Source organism: Leptonotus elevatus, chromosome 20, assembly GCF_054856555.1.
Source record: "Leptonotus elevatus isolate MCC_2025b chromosome 20, RoL_Lele_1.0, whole genome shotgun sequence".
NCBI lineage: Eukaryota > Metazoa > Chordata > Actinopteri > Syngnathiformes > Syngnathidae > Leptonotus > Leptonotus elevatus.
This window is the reverse complement of record NC_141258.1, coordinates 5,216,808-5,235,657: the sequence shown is the minus strand read 5'-3', so window position 1 is coordinate 5,235,657 and position 18,850 is coordinate 5,216,808. Positions and strand designations below refer to the sequence as shown.

At 43.6% G+C, this 18,850-nt stretch overlaps 4 protein-coding genes across 5 annotated transcripts in view; 2 read left to right on the top strand and 2 right to left on the bottom strand.

The window, feature by feature from the left end:
• Positions 1 to 470: 470 nt before the first annotated feature.
• LOC147156570 (leucine-rich repeat, immunoglobulin-like domain and transmembrane domain-containing protein 2) lies at positions 471 to 3,358 on the bottom strand. The gene is made up of 3 exons (XM_086063647.1): positions 3,019 to 3,358; positions 2,161 to 2,942; positions 471 to 1,677 (listed from the first exon to the last, which is right to left on the bottom strand). The coding sequence occupies exons 1-3, from the start codon at positions 3,126 to 3,128 to the stop codon at positions 839 to 841; spliced, it is 1,731 nt and encodes a 576-aa protein (XP_085919773.1). The 5' UTR covers positions 3,129 to 3,358; the 3' UTR covers positions 471 to 838.
• Positions 3,359 to 3,871: 513 nt separating this feature from the next.
• The window catches only part of lrit1b (leucine-rich repeat, immunoglobulin-like and transmembrane domains 1b), a 33,974-nt gene continuing 18,995 nt past the window's right edge, over positions 3,872 to 18,850 (bottom strand). The window contains exons 5-10 of one of the 2 annotated variants that reach the window (XM_086063645.1): positions 11,031 to 12,267; positions 10,705 to 10,916; positions 6,993 to 7,074; positions 6,040 to 6,500; positions 5,582 to 5,887; positions 3,872 to 5,453 (exon numbers count right to left, since the gene is read on the bottom strand). In XM_086063645.1, the coding sequence (XP_085919771.1) occupies positions 4,396 to 5,453; positions 5,582 to 5,887; positions 6,040 to 6,500; positions 6,993 to 7,060 (1,893 nt within the window). In that variant the 5' untranslated portion in view covers positions 7,061 to 7,074; positions 10,705 to 10,916; positions 11,031 to 12,267 and the 3' untranslated portion in view covers positions 3,872 to 4,395. Of the gene's footprint in view, positions 5,454 to 5,581; positions 5,888 to 6,039; positions 6,501 to 6,992; positions 7,274 to 10,704; positions 10,917 to 11,030; positions 12,268 to 18,850 lie in introns of those variants that run through there. The other variant, XM_086063644.1, reaches the window with a different exon arrangement.
• rgrb (retinal G protein coupled receptor b) lies at positions 8,937 to 12,745 on the top strand. The gene is made up of 7 exons (XM_086063649.1): positions 8,937 to 9,176; positions 9,250 to 9,406; positions 10,730 to 10,851; positions 11,079 to 11,232; positions 11,311 to 11,428; positions 11,957 to 12,070; positions 12,145 to 12,745. The coding sequence occupies exons 1-7, from the start codon at positions 9,101 to 9,103 to the stop codon at positions 12,289 to 12,291; spliced, it is 888 nt and encodes a 295-aa protein (XP_085919775.1). The 5' UTR covers positions 8,937 to 9,100; the 3' UTR covers positions 12,292 to 12,745.
• slc18a3b (solute carrier family 18 member 3b) lies at positions 15,959 to 18,468 on the top strand. Its single transcript, XM_086063648.1, has one exon. It carries the CDS (start codon positions 16,289 to 16,291, stop codon positions 17,876 to 17,878), a length of 1,590 nt encoding a protein of 529 aa, XP_085919774.1. The 5' UTR covers positions 15,959 to 16,288; the 3' UTR covers positions 17,879 to 18,468.

Here is an 18,850-nt window from a genome sequence, read left to right as displayed (position 1 = left end):
ATTAGTGCTTAAATTAGCATAAAAAAGACGTTAAAAAAACGTTTGTTGTCACACATTGACCACATTTCTAAAATCATATAAATAGAACAGGACAGACCAGAGGGAAAAAAATGATAAATTCTGATATTACTGTGGCACTGACAAAACCATTTGAAAATATATTTTTCCTCAACTGTTTTTTCTGTAAAATTCTAAGCTGACAACATTGCTAAAATTGCAGTTTAAAAAAAATCATGTAGACAGCGTTGACATGGATTTGCCTTACCAATCATTGTGCAGAACATGGGCAATGGGACCTGTCATTAAATGGAAATATCATGTCCCGCTGACAAGGGTTCAGAGAGAAAATCACTCTAATCTTCTTAGGACTGTATGGATAAATGCACGGGAATATAGCACTTATGTAACAAATCCTCTGAGTGATTGTGCTAAAAAGAAAAAAAAAAGAAAAAGAAAAGAATGCCTCAGTATTTGTCTGGCTTTATCATTTTAATCCAGGAATGATACATACTGAACATTAATCATAAGACAAATACAAATGTAATAAAGTCATAATGTATATACATTTGATTATCAAAATGAAAATAAAGAATAGAAATCCTTCCGTACATTAAAAATTAAATATAAACACTTCTTACAGTTAAAGAAGAAAGGCAGAGTTGTTGATTTATACGAGTGTGAATTGTGGATTTTCACAAAATGTGCCCTGTGATTGAACAGCAACCAGTCCAGATTGTAGTCCGCCTTTCACCCAAAGTCAACCAGGATAGGCTCCAGTTCCATGTGACCCTCAACAAGATAAGTGGTATAGAAAATGTTTTGATGGATAGGAGTTGATTTAGTACAGAGAGGCCGCACTTCCTCTTTTGCATCTGTCGTCAGACTTGTGCTTCTTTTTTGCATTTTCCGGCAAGTCCCTGCACAGGACTTCATCACTGGCCGCCTGCAGGCTGTCAAAAGTGCCCAGACTCTCGGGCCCCTGACTCTCGGGACACTGACTTTCCGTCCCCTGACTCTCGACCTCCTGCAGGTTCCCATTGTGAGACCGCAAATGGCGCTTTCTCCACAGAATCCCACAGGGTTCCACACAGCTGAGGCGGGCCTCGGTGGTGCAGGCGTAAATGCCGACCGGCACGGCCAGCACCATGACGCACACGACGACAACTATGTGGATCAGACGCTCCCTCTGCTCCATCTCACTGACATCACTTCCCGTCACAAAGACAACACACTGGCCTTCCCGCGGCGGGTGGTTCCTCAGGGTCACACACACCTCGTATTTGGTAACAGGAAGCAAATCGTTGACTGAATATCTGTTGATGCCTGGTCCAATGTAGATGGTCTCCCTTTTGGGTGAGTCATACTTGCCAAAGTGGACGGTGAACCACGTTTCTGCCGGGTTGTCGGTGGCTGCGCGCCACTCCAGGGTGACGCCATAAACTGTCTGCTTGGCGATGCGGATGTCAATGTAGGTGTTCTCGTCTGGGGAGAAGATGGGCGAAGGTGGCGGGAGAGGAGCGGAGTGACTCAAAGCACTGACGTTCACTGTGATCCCAACAGAGGAGTTGCCGATGAAATTGTTGGCCCGGCAGGTGTAGAGTCCTCCGTTCCCAAGGTGCAAGGAGGGGATCACCAGAGTGGAGTTGACGGTTTCCTCGTCGATGGGAGTCACAGTTGCTGTACGGAGAAAATGGAACTAGATTATGTGTCTTTACTTCTTGGTCTAAGACTAAAGTTGTGTCTCTAAAATCGTTCTTACTCCAACTGCAGCAATATGGTACCTACGTGGCGGAGTTCCTGACCATTAACTAGTACAAAGAATGGTCACTTCTATAGCAAAGGGAGCAGAATGGGAAGAAGTCCGAAATTACTCTTACACTGATAACTTTGCACTCTTCCTCTTATTGAAGTCATTTGACAGTACGATCCAGTGGTTCAGTGGTAAATGAATTCCAAACTGCTATTATACTAATCTGATATACATTGTTTTGTAGGTGACATACAGTAGCTATCCCCTTCCTTTCTACCTACCACCCACTGGAATTATAAATCAGATGAATGTGAGAGTGAAATATACTGCTAGCTAGAAATGTGGTCAGAGTGCTCCGACAGCAGGTTTACAACTGTTTAATGGACAACGGTATAAAAAAAAAATCTTACCCGTAAATCCTCTTATAAGCTTCTGACTGTACATCCACTCAATGGTTGGACTTGGCCTGGCCTTGACTAAGCATGAGAGTGTTGCGTTTGTTCCGGGAGCCACACTGATGTTAGTCTCCGGGGCGGAGACCACAGGCTGTGTGCATGTTTTCAACTGGATCTTGTGGAAAAACTTGTCCACTTTAGAGGCGGGGTCCGAACACTTCAAATAAGAGTTCATGAGAATGATGGGAGGGCCGACCGCTCGGATGAACTCCACAAAGCCTTTCAGGCGGCAGTCGCACAGCCAGGGGTTGTCATGCAGCGCTAAAACCACATTGGCGACCAATCCCTCTTTTGCCCATACTCTCTCTGCTTTCTGGTAAAGGGGCCAATTTACGAACACATCTTTTGATACAACACTAAGGTGGTTGAAGGATAAATCTAAGTAGGTCAGCATAGGTAAGTGTTTCAGGGAATGTTCCGGTAAGACATCAAGACGATTGTGTTTCAGGTCCAGAATTTTGAGCTTCGGCGTGTCCTGAAATGCAGTCCATGGAACTGAAGAAAGCTTGTTGCCCTGCAGCCGCAACTCGGTCAGGTTGGCCAGCCCCTGTAGGCTTTTGATGTTCATCAGGGTGATATCATTGAAATTGAGCCAAAGAAACTCCAAGGCACCGACTTTGGAGAAGGATCCTCGAGGTAGCTCCGTCAGGTGGCAGTTTTCCACACGGATCTTTGTGAAATTGTGTGGGATGTCCTCCGGAATTTGACTCAAGGGGATTTCCATGCATAGCAAAGACCTAAATGTTATTACCGGAAAGGGAAATGAGGAGTCTTCAAATATGACCTGGCTTTCACAAATTGGAGTCAACTCACCTTCCCAGGGTCTCGTCAGTGCAGGAGCAACCGTTCAGACAAGTTGATGATCCGAGCGTGACGAGATAAAACACAAAAGTAATGTATAACACGACACAAAAGCCATCCATGTTCCTAGAGGAGCACGGGAAACCAGCCTGTTAAGGGCAGGATGCGACATGGACAGGCTACGTGACCTAAGCCTATTAGCTTAAGCTTCCCTTGATGTAACACTTAAGGCAGCAGCAGACATGAGACACACTCAGGTGTATTTCTTGGGGGCTGCCCCTTCACCGCACTGATTGACCTGTTCTGTTGTCTCTGGATTTTTCCAGATATGTGACTTGGTCAGCCACCCAGTATAACGAGGCTTTGGGCCACAGCAGGAGGCCCATCTGCCTAAATGGGCCGGTTAGCGGTGCCAAGAGAGGGGTGGCAGATGTCTGGATTGGACTGTAATCTGACCTCGATAAACAGTGATACCACAGGACTCGGCAGGTTGTTCTATCAGCAATCAGTTGCAGTACTCTTCGTATTCTATTAGCCGCGATACATCCTTGTACCTTTAGGGGGAATAATGGATTGGCTCTGGGGCTAAAAGGCTTTTGTACCCTTGAATAAACTCTGTAATTAGCCCAATAAGGTACATTAGTGCAGATTGTACCTTAGGCAGCAGAAATCGATTCTCTCTCTACCACTTGTTCTGACTAACTGTAGTGTGCATACAAACTGGTTTAGATTTTGGCTGTGGAAAGTGTCAATAACTCAAACATTATTTTGATGGAATTATTATTTTTTGCTTACTGTACCAAACACATGCCTCAACTCATGGCATCCACACGTTTCAACCAAACATAATAAACAATCATGTCTCGGTATATATTTTAAAAAAAACACATTTATTTACATGCAACACTTTCATGTACAGATGCTTCAGTTGACAACATATTTACATATTAGAAATTGTGCAAGAGGTGTTGAGTTTTGTACGGAAAACCTGGCACATGACGACATACAAAACAGAAACAAGACTAACCATTGTAAATCTTTCTAAATATAATATATTCATGTAAAGGTTTGTACACAGTGCGGAGGTTACATTAGAAGAAATATATTGTTAAGGTTGAAAAGATGAAATGTCACCGTTTCATGTGAGGTCCCAAAACACATTTAGACACAATACATCAAAAACACATGTAAATAACCTTTTCACTGTGTATAAGTTCCCTTTTTTGCTGTCATATATAATATTTGGATTTCTTCCACAAGGCTGTCAAGTTATTTCATCCGGTGGCAAATGAGCTGTCAATGTCCTTTGGGGAACTCTGAAAGAGGGATCAGTCTTCACTACTCCAGTCTCAAAGTGCATCTCCCAGAAGGTGAGGCAAATGTCGGGTTCTAACAGAAGTACTCATTAGGTGGCCCCTCAGTCCTTGCTATGGCCTCAGAATCAACGCTAGATCTCGCAGAGAGCAGCCTGTTGGACTCGTCAGGGTTTAGCCGTGTAAGAAACTCACCTTCCATCCCTTTAGTTTTGGCCCCGGGGCCGAGCGTCTCAAATGTGACATAGGAGTCTTGTATTTCCTTGGACGGACGGCCCAGGAGCTTTTGGCAACGCTTCTTAATGGCACCACAGCACACAATCAGAGTGAGGGGCACGGCAATGACGCAGGCTACCGTGATGACAACCACATTGATGAGTTTCTGGGTCCCGCTTGCGCTGGCCGCCTCATCCGTCGAGAAGATTACGCACTGCTCCTTTTTCGGGATCAGGCCTTTGACGCAAACACAAGCGATGTACTTTGTTTTTGGCACCAGGCCATTAATAGTGATACGGTTTTTGCCCGTTCCGACGTTGATCCGCCGCATGTCCCGCTCGCCAAAAACAGCGTACAGGACGCTGAACTCGGTGATGTTTGTGGCCGTCGGGGCTCGCCAGTTCAACGAGACGGTGTGGTCGGTATCGCCGATCACCTTCACCGAACGCACAACCCTTTTCTCAGGGGCTTGCTGTAAGGACGAGGCGTTGGCCACCATGTTACCCAAAGCAACCTGTTGCGGCTTTTGAGGGTTTGACCCCCGCCCTCGCCCTCGCGAGCCGGAGGAGACGCTGTAGCTCTCGACCTCATACTTCCCAGTGACACCTTTGCCATTGAGGGGTTCGATGATGGGCTTGCCTGGCGAGGTGGTCGGGGGAGGGACATATCTGGCAATAAGCTTTTCCTGATATGCGGCCCTCCCAATACCGCCAGGCTTCTTCCCTCTCGGTCTCTTGGCGACTGCACCTCCGGCGTCTTCAGACCGAAAGGTGTCTGTGATCACCAAGGAGATGAAGGCGTCTGCGGTACCCACAAAGTTGGTTGCTTTGCACACATACTTTCCTGAATCCTTGTAAGAGACTGCGGGCACGCTCAAAATTGACCAAATGATGCCCTCCTTTGAGATCTCTTGCTGAACTGAAAATAAAGAAAAGGTTGGTAGGGTTAAGTAGATTGGTACAAGGAGAATAACTTTAATCCCGTTGACACTGAAATAGATGGCGTTCTAATCTTAGCACCTCTGAATTTGGTTCAGGAGAACTCACTAGTGCCGTTGATTTTCTTGCCATCAGCACGGGTCCAAGACAGCTCAGGGATTGGAACACCGACCGTGCCGCAACGAAGCAGGACATTGTTGCCTAGCGAGCTCCGGACACGTGCAACAGCCGTATGCACCCGAGGGCCCTGGCACCTCTGCAGCTCCGCTTCAGTAAAGAAAACCCCAGACAGACTCTCCGGGTCGGCACAACGCAGCCTGGGGTCTATTAGCGCGACTGATGACCTTGGAGACTTCTGGAACTGAACCAGATCATAAAGCCGGCAGTCGCATAACCACGGGTTGTCATGGAGACCTGAAAACCAAATGCATCATTGAGACCTTGTTGCATGTGAGCTATTATAACAACACAACACACAACTACTAAAATTAGACTAATCCGTCCTTGGTGGTGAAAGTAAAATATAGCGACTAAGAACAAGAAGCCTCCTGATTATTGAAACTCACCAAGAATAAACTTGGAGGAATCAGCATCCTGAAGCGGTTTCACACTTAACCAAAGTGAGAGGACATCTGCGGCGACGGTGGTGAGAGTGTTACTGGATAAATCCAGATAGGTGATGTTCTTTATGTATACTAGAGCCTCAGCAGGCATGCTGGAGATCTTATTGTTGTGCAGGTCGAGCAGCCTCAGGTTGGGCATGTCGCTCAAAGACTCCCACGGGAATGAGGCGAGGGCGTTTCCGTCCAGCCTCAGCTCGTCCAGGTTCGTGAGACCCCGGAAACTGTCCACACTGAGAGAGCTCAGGGAGTTGAAAGACATCCAGAGGAACTCCATGCTGCTGAGGTAGCGAAAGTTGCCACTAGAAATCCTCGTAATGGCCGTCTTCTCAATACGTATCTTGGAGGTGTCCGTGGGGAAATTTGTAGGAATGACGCTGGTCTTGGGATCATTGCACAGGACGCTTCTGCGAAAAAAATTAAATAAATAACTGTAGGAATCCTTATGACAACGTATAAATTGATTAGAAATATGTGTCATTTTAGTTCAAGTAAGGAATATATGTTTTCACTGCAGTTAGTTATCATGATAGCGCAGGAATAACTTTCCCAAAAAATTGTAGTGGGTAGAACTAAATATATTTTGTTAACCTGCCCCCCAAAAAAGTAAATACAATTAATTATGCATGATTGTGCAGACATTTGATAGAATGTAATCATAGTATAAAAACGATATATATAAAAATACAAATTAAAAATAACATTTATTTGAACTAAACAGTTTTTAAAAGTAGTGGCCTATTGTCCTGTAACAAGGAAAGCAGATTAAAGAGCAACTCCAAGTTAATCCTCCACTACTGAGTTGACGAAAGCACCAAATGGGCTGTCAATTTTGCACGCAAGATACAAAAAAAAAATAGAATTCATAAAAAGAAGTTGGTGTCAATACTCATCTTTACCTGGCTTTGGAACCGTCGCTCAGTTTGTGGAAGAAGCAGCTGCACTGTGCAGGACACGAAGTACTCATGAGGGGGAGAACAACTAAAGCCACGCAAAAAGCACAAGAAAAATGTCGACTCATTTTGGTTCCCACAAGGCTCCTAAATGCTACAAACTAGTTCACTACTAAATAAGAATCCTAAAAAAGTTGTTGTTTAAGGGGACATGAGATGCATGGTGGTCCCATCAGCTCCATTCTGCTCCGCCTGCTGTCAATCCTCAGATAAAAAGGATGCGCTGGGATTAGAGGAGCAGGAGGAGGAGGAGGAGGAGGAGGAGCTTACTTTGGGGTTATTTCCATTCACACGATTACACCAGGGCTATTTTAGAAGCTGATAGGTTGCATACTTGCCACTTTTGTTCTCTTTCCAATGTTGCCATTTTATAAACACGCACAACTGGGGCCTGCTGGAGAATATTCAACAGGTCCTTCCATAGAAAATTCGATGAATTTGTAGTGGGATTTTTATTGAGTAATTCCTGACGTTTGATGAAATATCAACTCATGTGACTCGTCCAGCTGTTTTCTCATTCATTCTTTTTTTTTTATTTAGAAGTCCAAACAAGCGGTGTGCTTGCTTGGTGCAAACCCACCACTAGCAGGCAGCATTAGTCATTTATTACATTAGAGTGTTAAAAAATTATATTCTTCACTTCACTGTCCAAAATCATCCTTTCAGTGATATTAGTGTCGATCACACCCAGTGAGAGATATTAGTGACGTTGTACATTTAAAAGTTTTGACAAATGCTAAGTGTCTTTCAAAGTCTCATCATTACTGAGTCAATAATTTACACAATCTTCATGCTTCACTGACCTACTTTAAGTATGTCACAGTTGTGTTTTTTTTTCTTTTTAAACAGGTGCAGTTTTGATAAAAACCAAGAGGACAAATCCTTTAATCCACTCATCTGTCTTTTTTTTTTTTTTTTAAATATATATGTTTACCCTTCAAATTCATTTTCATCCCTGCAAATACAAGAGCACTGGAATTTATATGGGCATCATCACACTGGTGAACAAGCATGTTTATAATTGACTGTACAATTATTAAAACATCAACCACAAAGTTCACATTTCGATGGTTAAAAGTTTTAGGGAGCAGCTGTTACAATGGCTCAACAAGATGTCCACCGGGAAACATGAATAATTCATTTGTTGATGAGTTGCTGCTAATCTGTGAGCAGATTAATGCAATCTGCAATCAGACTCTCGCCACACAATTTCAAAATAGGGTTTTTTTCCCGAGAGAGCAAAAACGACTTTCCAAAAACAGCCATCCAGTTTCTAGAGTGTTTGTCCTCATTAGGGCCACGGGGGAGCTGGAGCCTAACCCCGGTTTACTTTGTGTGAGAAGCAGGGGTGTAGTCACACTTACATTCCGACCGATGGGCACTTTTGATTCTTTAATCAATTTGCATACATGTTTTTTTTGTTTGTTTGTTAGGATTTGGGAGGAAGCCATAGCAGAAACGGTGTTACACCTGTGCTACGGGGTGCTATGGCTCTGTCAGAAATCTGTATCTGTTTGATCATTTAAAAATATATTTTATATATATATATTATATATTTTCTCAGCCACCCTTGATCGACATTTTTTATAAATATATATTAGTATACCAAAATAAAATGCCGGAGGGGCTATACAGATCTTTAACAGGGCTATAGCTCCCCCTCGCCCCAGTCAAGCACCATGCCTGCATTTTATATTTATTACAAGCTCATATTGTCCATTTTGTCTTCTCGCATCTATCGAGGGAGCATTTGAACTCATGAAAAATGAAGACCCCCCCACATTTCTTACTAAATGAGAGCAAAGGGTTCTTGTTAGGACATTCTTGGGGGGATTGCAGCAGCACTGAGTTACAAATCTTAAGCTCATTGTTCAGTTTTTTTCCGCCCTCCCCTTCATGTGACAGGAGGGCAACACAAAGCTTCACTTTGTGGGGCGAGGACGTAGAAGGAAAGGTTCTGTTTACTCTTCGTGTGAGAAGGGAAACGTAAAAAAAAAAAAAAAAGTTCAGTGGGGAAAAAGTCCACAAGTTGTTGTGGTCTTTCGGTCAACAACATGGCGGCGTATACGCTACCTGAAGGCTTCGCCGACTTCGACATGTTCATGTTCGGCTCGGCGCTTTTTATCGGCGGTAAGTAGAAACGAGGAGCACGAACGTTGTTGTGGGTTATTATTCTTAAGACTGGCCCTCCGTCCACCTGCAGGCGTCCTCGGGTTCCTCCTCAACGGCGTCACAGTCGCCTCCTTCCTGCGCGTCAAGGAGCTGAGGACCCCCAGCAACTACCTGATCTTCAACTTGGCGCTGGCCGACATGAGCCTCAACGTGAACGGGATCACGGCAGCCTACGCCAGCTACCTCCGGTCCGGTAACACCGGACGCTCACCGGAAGCTCCTTATCGAACCATTTAAAAACATCTTATGTACTAGTTTTTTTTTTTGGACAAGAAACACCTCAAAAATAAATGAATATATATATATTTTTTTACTTCTACTTATAGTACCACCATAATGTAATATATATAATGTAAACATACAAAATGAGATGAGAATTTTTTTTTCTCTTATTTCTAGTCACTGTAACATTAAGCATAAACTAACTGTATTTTATTTTAAAAAAAAAATTAAAAAAAGAGATAATTCAAGTACACTTTTTTGCACTCAAACGATTAAAAAAAGTACCTAGAAGTCCTATATAATTAAAAAATAAATGCCCATTTCAACTGTGTTCTTAACAATACTGCCAAATTAGAATGATAAAAAAATTCTAAGTATGGAAAATGGGCCTTCTAAGTATGGAAAATGGGCCTTCAAATTGGGGGGGAAATCAAGTCCATGTCTCTGCTCTCAAACCGCTGTGAGTGTGGAAAATGTATCTGCAAGTGCATTACTGGGTAAATTTTAGCAATGATAATAATAACATAATCAGAAAATTTTAGTGAAAAATAGTGTATATCTCCATAATTCCATACTGTGTAGTTCTCATATCTTTTCCCGTTTATCATTTATTGTTAAAACATGTAGGCTAGACCTATAATGTATTTAGAAACAAACCTCTGGATTCGCTTTAAATACATATTTAAAACACAAAGTTAATAAAGATGACATGCAATGGATTCAAAAGTTAAATATGAAATGTATAAACTTGTAAACAAATGTACAGTTATGCTGTATGTCCTGTATGTAAAGCACATCTGACAAACAAATACATGAAATCCATTTTAAAATGTTTGATTGTATCACAATTTTTTTTTCATGATTCCTTCACGTACTACAAGTATCATATCACTAAGCTATAGCTATTGGTAACCGGGAAAAAATCATATTGAGGATCCATCAAAACTTAATACAACTATATGTATTGATAATAATATACTGTTTAAACCAGATGAGGTTCATATTTAATGGGTTTCTTTTATATTCCAGTGAAAGCAAGATTGTGTGTAAAATCCTGCCGCGAGAAAGACAAACAATGTGATCCAATCACTTAAGCTGATAAAATGAAGTGTTCCAATACTACTACTTGGAGTCTGCACTTAGGAAAATCACTCATAAAGTCTTTAAGAAGCTTAGAAGAGAAAATAAAAATAATAAATGATGTGCATTTCCTGACTTTTTTCCAGATCGTACTCATACTTTTGGATGAATGCCTCATGTGTACCTTTGTCCCCCCTCGCCGTTTGTAGACATTGGCCTTTTGGCCAGAGCGGATGCGCCTTTCACGGCTTCCAGGGCATGATCGCCGTCCTGGCGTCCATCAGCTTCATGGCGACCATTGCCTGGGACCGATATCACCAGTACTGCACCAGTGAGTTCATTTTGGAAGATGAACACATCAGCATTAAAGCAATCCGATGAGATCCAACTCAAGAGCTGAAACAAAGATTATGCCAGTAGCGCTTTTTTTTTTTTTTTAGGGGAGTATCTCGATTGATTTCTAGTATGAAATGTACTCCTTTAGGTAACCAAACATGCTATTGAAGTTACCTTGACAAAGGCGGACGGACATTTTTGTGCTGCTGTGTCACCACGCAGGACAAAAGCTCTTCTGGAGCACGGCCATTGTGATGAGCGTCATCATCTGGATCCTGTCCATCTTCTGGGCTGCGGTCCCGCTCATGGGCTGGGGCGTGTATGACTTTGAGCCCATGAGGACCTGCTGCACGCTGGACTACACCAGAGGAGACAGGTACGACAGATACAGAGCAAAACTAAAACAACAGAGAATGTTAACAAGAGGAAGTGATTTTATTTTTATTTTTTTTAGGGACTTTATCACCTTCATGCTCACCCTGGTGCTGCTCTACTTGACCTTCCCGATGCTCACCATGCTGTCATGCTACAGCGCCATTAACAAACAGTTCAAGAAGGTCCATTACCACCGGGTAAGCGCACCTAGAAACCAATTGAACTCATTCAAACCCCAAAAACGTGTAAAACAAGTTTTTTAATACTTTGTCCTTCACTCCCAAAAATTTATTTATTTATTTATTTAAAAATTATTATTTTTTTTTTATGCAAGAGCAAACAGAAGGCTTTGATGCAGCTTCTGACCTGAAGAGGTCGCTTAAAGCAATGGTAGTTATGACAAATAATGGCTAGCAGGTGGCAGCTGAGTATAAGAGATCAGCCAGGGCCCATGTTGCAACAAGCTCTTTTTGTCAGTGTTTTCACCAGGAACGTGAATATTGATGAAACTTAGCTAAGCTAATTGCTGCAAAACGGAAACGGATACAAATAAACGTTTTTTTCTGATGAAAGGAGAGACTCTAATATTTCTTTTGGTAGGTTCTATGTTTTTATAGCAATAGAACACAGTATTCTGTGGGCCTTGCAAAATCAAAATCCAGTAAAACAGCCGGGAGCGAATGATATTACAGTAAACTCAAATTCGGACTCCTTTGTTTTTTCAGTTCAACACCAATTTGCCATTGAGAGCGATGCTAATGTGCTGGGGCCCTTACGTCCTCATGTGCATCTACGCCTGCTTCCAAAACGTCAAAGTTATATCTCCGAAGCTACGAATGGTGAGCAAAACGAGTCCTAAAATGTCACGTGGGAGCTTTCCGAGCTGTCTGGGTTGTGCTTTCTTCCTTTCAAGGTGCTTCCGGTGGTAGCAAAGACCAACCCCATCTTCAACGCGCTGCTCTATTCCTTTGGCAACGAGTTCTACCGCGGAGGCGTTTGGTACTTCCTCACCGGGCAGAAGATCGCCGAGCCGGATCTGAAGAAGCCAAAGTCAAAATAGATGGAAAGGTTGACCTTTTTTTGGAACTGTGTGTACAGTTTTCATTATATTTCACTGCAAGGTATTTCTTTATATGAATGTGAAAATGCCTCAAGGCTTGTCAGAGGACCTCAAGTTTTATGGATAAAAGTATTTGGACAGATTATTGATGACTTTTTCAGCGGTTGCAAAATGTCCATTTAAGGTACCAGTGTTTTTTTTTTCATACAAAAATCAAGGTGATTACGAACGATTAAGCCGCTTGAAATTCTACAAATTCATCCGGACACATTAAGCAAAAGGCTTAGCAGTTAAAAACGACCCAACTACTGTCATGCTGGTAAGACAACAGTTTCCATGATTCTGTCATTAAAAATTGTATATGGCCACAGCCTTCCTGTAAGTGTCCTAATACTTTTGTACACTAACTGTGTTGTCAGACATGTTAATCCATAAATAAATACATAAAATGGTATCTGGTATGGAGTCTTTGTAATGATTGAATCATAACTACGACATACAAGAGTGTGATGTATTTATTTAATTATTTTTGCTTTCACAAATGAGAGGTCCCTAAACGCACCGCCCCTGATCTGCTTAATGAACTTGCGCCAGAAATAAACAGCCAGGAGACGCAAGCCGGTCGTCACACTAACCTGCGGGACCGAAAGCCGTAGCGTCGACGGTGGGAGCGGCGGTTGGGAAACACCAGTGTACCTAATGAAGTGGCCAATGAGTGTTTATTCCTATAGCTGCAGTTGCCTTCAAATCCATCTTAAAGAGCGATCGTGTTGAAGAAAAGGTTGCAAAACAGATTTCGAATGTTAAACTAGCGCTAATATAATCCTCATACAGGTGACCGAGTGCGTGGAGAGATTAGCATGTGGCATTCTTGGAAAACTTTCACAAAGTGAGCGGCTGGACTAGTGATCCAATTCGGTCCCGAGCTTGAGTTGGAAGCAGCGCTACGTAAGAGTGTTAATAGGAATCAAAGGAGGACATCTTGTAATGGACGGATATAGCCAGGCTGCAAACACGTCGAGTACGACTGCGAATGCGTACGCTGAAGAAGGACTAACAAAAGCCACGAGTTTAATCCTAACGTGAGGCAAAACACCAAAGAAGGACTAACAAAAATTAGCATAAATGCAGCCCTAATTGTATACCTTCAAACTAGCAGTACTTTTACACGCAAAGTAACAACACATAAAGAGTAAATGAATTAATGTCAGCTAGCTTAATGCTAACATATAGTGCGGAACACCATAGCTGGGCTAACACGAATTAGCATACTGAGGATGTTACAGTAATTATAAACATTTAAATAACTGCTACTACGTAGTCTTGTACACTAAAGCAGCTACAAGGGGGAAAAGTCAAAGGTCAAATGACGTCAGCGTCTGCAGGTTGGATCAGTTGGCCGAAGAGATTACGCAATACTGCTGCTGCTGCCGCGAGTCATCGTGGGGACTTTACTTGAAACCATTTGGAAAATGATTGCGGCAACAACGGGATTAAACGTTCACATGCGTCAGAGGTTTGTGATGGGAGCGTGTCGTCTGGAATATTCATTAAAACGTTCCCCCCTGGGGTGGGTGATGTTGCACAGATCCTTTTAGTGTCACCTCAGCACGGCTCATAACACGTGCAGGGCCCGCTGTCATTAGATTATTTTGCGCCTCTTCCCTTGGATTGTCCTAATCCTCCCACATTGCTTTGTTAATGTTCCGCATCAAATCATCGAATAAACACGTTCATGTTCGATTTGGTCCCGGAGATATGTCACAATTCTAAAAACCAAAAAAATGCTTTTTCTTCAACATGATCGCTCCTTAAGATGGATTTGAAGGCAACTGCAGCACATCATCGTCCATCATTTCACGCAGTTTAATATTTATCGTCAACATTTAAATACATTACAATTGAAATACTGATTATTAAATGTGTGGCGATTGCTACAAATATATTTCGCAAGTCGAAGTTGGCTTTACCGACTTTTTCCCTGACCAACCAATCAGCTCGTCCCCTGTGAGGACAAATATGAAATCTGATTAGTTGAACAAACAGTCCCATTGATTATAGTTACATCAGTACTACTGATTCTGAAGACCCTGGGCAGATTGAATTGACCTGGCAACACATATACAAGTTTATAGACTGTTTGGAATAAATGTATAATTTTTTTTTGTAGGGTGCAGGGGGGGTCAAATTGAGATTGTACAAGTAAATCCGTGCTTATTGTAGGATCGGTTAGCAAAGAAGGTAAACTTTTAAATGTAAAAAAGAAAAACACAAAAAAACGATGGTTAAAATTGTAAATGATTTTGCTTGTTACAATATATCACTGTATTTTTGTTTTTTTAACAACATATTGTTTTTGACTCTTATTGGCTTCCCGAAAAGTCATGCACCGTTTTGGGCCGTACACAGTATTTCGATTTAAGGTCTTTGCTGCTCTCTACTGGACTAAAATAATTAGCAACTATACATTACAACATAAATGACAACTATAAGTGCAAAACAGTGCAGATGATAAATGATGAACGTGAGAAAAACAAAACGATCTTTTTTTTTATGCTACATGAACACTTCGGCCACAATATTAGGTACACTTACAGATCCAAAAATCCGACCTTTACAAACAACATTGCTCAATTATGGGGCAGAAAATATACACAGTATTCCTATTTTAAAAAAATGTGGTAAGCTCATGTAATTTCCCCCGCTTTTCCTCAAAATTATCCAATGATATGTCGGTTTACCAAATTTTAATCATATGCAACCGAAGTACATGTTGAGGCAATCAAAAGAAATTGTATTTGTGTGCGTCTCCCATTTCTACCACAAGGTGTCGTCAGTGGACAAAAGTTCAACTTTACCAGGATAGGATTTGAAAAGTCAGTCCTTGAAAGTTGCTATTGAACGAAAGTTTGGACTGGTAGCATACAGCATTATTTTTGTGATGACTTTTTGATTTTACGTTCTACATTGAAAAACTTTTTTTTTTAATTAGAAATAGTTTTGCTGCTTTTTTTTTTAAATGACGATTTGATATAATACACGAATAAAAGAGGCTAAGTCGACAAAAACTGAAAAATGACCAAAAAAACAAGGCCATGAGCAAAGTGGAGGAACGTGAACCAGTTCGAGCACAAGTTCATATAAATAAACTACCTCTATTTGTGGTTTGGGATTCACAATTTGCACATTTCAGAATTTTGGAAGGTAATCTATTCTGCTGAAAAACTCACCTAATTGCTGCTTCAAATCAACAACAAAAAAACACTTTGGCACCATCTAGTGGCATCTCGAGGCAATAAACCATTTTATGGTGAGTGAAGGTTTCACTATATATGCCAATATTCCCTTGTACTCGAACAAATGTTATGCCATCAAACCGGGTCTTGAATTGTACAATTCAGTTCGTTTTTTTTACTTTTATTTCACGAGTTTCACATTTTTTAACACAAGAATACTGCAGACGGGTTTAGTCATCACTGAAGTTAAGCAACTTAAAAAAAAGATTTTATCTTGCAGGGCGACGGTGTTGATTTCTCCCATGGCGGCTCCCATTGGTTGAAGTGCGTGAAGCCAGCGTGGCAAATTAGCATAAAAGATGCAAAGTGTTGGAGGGATCCACTCTGCGCAGGTTTTCTGATGCTGATGTCACATCCCTGTGCAAGGAGGAGGAGGGCGGGGAGGGGGACAAAAAAGGCACCAAAAATAGCGGCTTAATGCGCGCCAATGGCCACGGAGGCAGCACTGATGCTGTCTTGAGCCGAGCGCAAAAGTGTGCCACAGGTGAGGATGGAAGACTCTGCGCGTCGTCGGCGGCGCCAGCAAGCAGCACCGAGAAGCATGAAGGGAGCCGAGGGGTGTGCGTAAATTTGCTCTCCTTTTACGCACGGGCGAAGAGCTCAGGGTAGCGCGCCGATGAGAGAATTCCGCACAATTTGACTCGACGAGGAGAAGAAGAAGAAGAAGAAGAAGAAGATAGAAGAAGAAGAAGCACATTATCATGAACGCTGACGTCGGACCGTCCGGGCTGGCCAGGTCGGCCGCGGTCAAGCTGTCCGAGATGGGCGCGCGCACCAAGCAGCTGGGCACCGCCATGCAGGACCCGCACCAGCAGCGGCGCATCATCCTGGTGATCGTGTGCGTGGCGCTGCTGCTGGACAACATGCTTTACATGGTCATCGTGCCCATCATCCCGGACTACCTGGCCGACCTGGAGAACGAGCAGTCGGAGCACGTCCACGTCGTGCTGCACCCAAACGCCAGCGCGTACGGCAACGGCACAGCCGCCGGTCCGGATAAAAGCAACAACTTGGATGTGCAAATCGGAGTTCTGTTCGCGTCCAAAGCCATCCTGCAGCTGCTGGTCAACCCGCTGAGCGGCACTTTCATCGACCGGGTCGGGTATGACATCCCGTTGCTCATCGGGCTCACCATCATGTTTCTCTCCACGTGCATTTTCGCCTTCGGGGAGAACTACGCCACGCTGTTCGCCGCCAGAAGTTTGCAGGGTCTGGGCTCGGCCTTCGCGGACACGTCCGGCTTGGCCATGATCGCCGACAAGTACACGGAGGAGGCCGAGCGCACCCGGGCGCTCGGCATCGCGCTGGCCTTCATCTCCTTCGGCAGCCTGGTGGCGCCTCCCTTCGGCGGGATCCTCTACGAGTTCGCCGGGAAGCGGGTGCCCTTCCTGGTGCTCGCCTTCGTGTGCCTGGTGGACGGTTTCCTCGTCCTCACCGTCATCCGGCCCTTCTCCAACAGGACTCGAGAGAACATGCCGGTGGGCACCCCCATCTACCGGCTCATGATCGACCCGTACATCGCGGTGGTGGCCGGCGCGCTGACGGTGTGCAACATCCCGCTGGCCTTCCTGGAGCCCACCATCGCCAACTGGATGGAGAGCACCATGCACTCCACGCAGTGGCAGATGGGCCTGACGTGGCTGCCCGCCTTCTTCCCGCACGTCTTCGGCGTGTACATCACCGTCAAGCTGGCGGCGCGTCACCCCAACCTGCAGTGGTTCTACGGCGCGCTGGGCATGGTCATCATCGGCGCCAGCTCGTGCACGGTGCCGGCGTGCAAGACCTTCGGGGAGCTCATCGCCCCGCTGTGCGGCATCTGCTTCGGCATCGCGCTGGTGGACACGGCGCTGCTGCCCACGCTCGCCTTCCTGGTGGACGTGCGCCACGTGTCCGTCTACGGCAGCGTGTACGCCATCGCGGACATCTCCTACTCGGTGGCGTACGCCATGGGGCCGGTGGTGGCGGGGCAGATCGTGCACAACATGGGCTTCGTGCAGCTCAACCTGGGCATGGGGCTGGTCAACGTCCTGTACGCGCCCGCGCTGCTGCTGCTGCGCAACGTGTGCCAAATGAGGCCGTCCTACTCGGAGAGGGACAACCTGCTGGAGGAGGCTCCGCAGGGGCTGTACGACACCATCCGCATGGAGGAGAGGCGGGCCAAGAAGAAGAAGAAGAAGAAGAAGGGCTACAGCTCGGCGGGCAACTGCCTGCCGGTGGACGAGAACGGCTTCGACGCCTTCAAGGCGCAGCGCTCGCAGTCCGAGGAGTCGTCCGGCGCAGAGTTCACTTGAGGCGGGCGAGATTCATGAGACGCCCCCCCCTTCTGCCCCCCTCCGTGTGGATCTCACTGTCGAATTCCAAGTTATGTGCAATATAAAACACCCAATCACCAAAATTACGATTGTGTGAGTGTGACTTTTTTTTTCTTTCTTGGTTGTAATTTCATTGTGAGTTTGATAAGTGTAAAACAAAAAAGTGTAGATAAATGTGGGACCAAATATAAAAAGCACACATCCACTAGCACAAAAAAATTAGACTATATATTTTTTAGTCTTTTTGTTTTTACTTAAAAAAAGGGTCAGATTTTAGTATATTGTTGGTGATATTTTATTTTATATAACAAGAGGGCCTGCCACAATCTCTTTTCTTGTCGTTGGGAATTAAATGTATCAGCACAACTGGATTTGTACATATGTGGATAAAACAAGATGCACAATGTAAAAAAAAAAAGTACACAAAAAAATAAGCTCAAGTGTGTGTGTGAGTGAGCGCGTCTGTCAGTACGGAGCATTTTGTCAAGACGTCAGATCTCCTTATGACAAATAAATCCTGTGTGTTCATTTATTGACTGTGGTTTTAATAAATCTGTTTGGATCTGTGAGATGTGGATTTGTTTCTTATTGATGCATGGGAGGGTTTAAAATCAAAATTGTTAGCTGGATATCAAAAATGTATTAGGGAAAATATATATTATTAAGTTATCTGGGACTGCATTATAGTTTCTAGAATTGCATGATAAGCATAGATCACTTTAAAAAAAAGTTGAGTCAAAAATAACCCAACAATTGGTCAAAAAGGATCGGGTCAATTTGAACCAATTTTTGTACAAACAAAAATCATATTTCAGGTGTTTTCATTGCTTTAAACAAAAACAAAAAATATATATGAAAAAAAAAAAAGTAAAATTGACCCAAGTAGCAGTTTTGACCCATAACTGGATTATTTCTAACCCAACTGCTTTTTGGCACATGAGCCTAAATGAA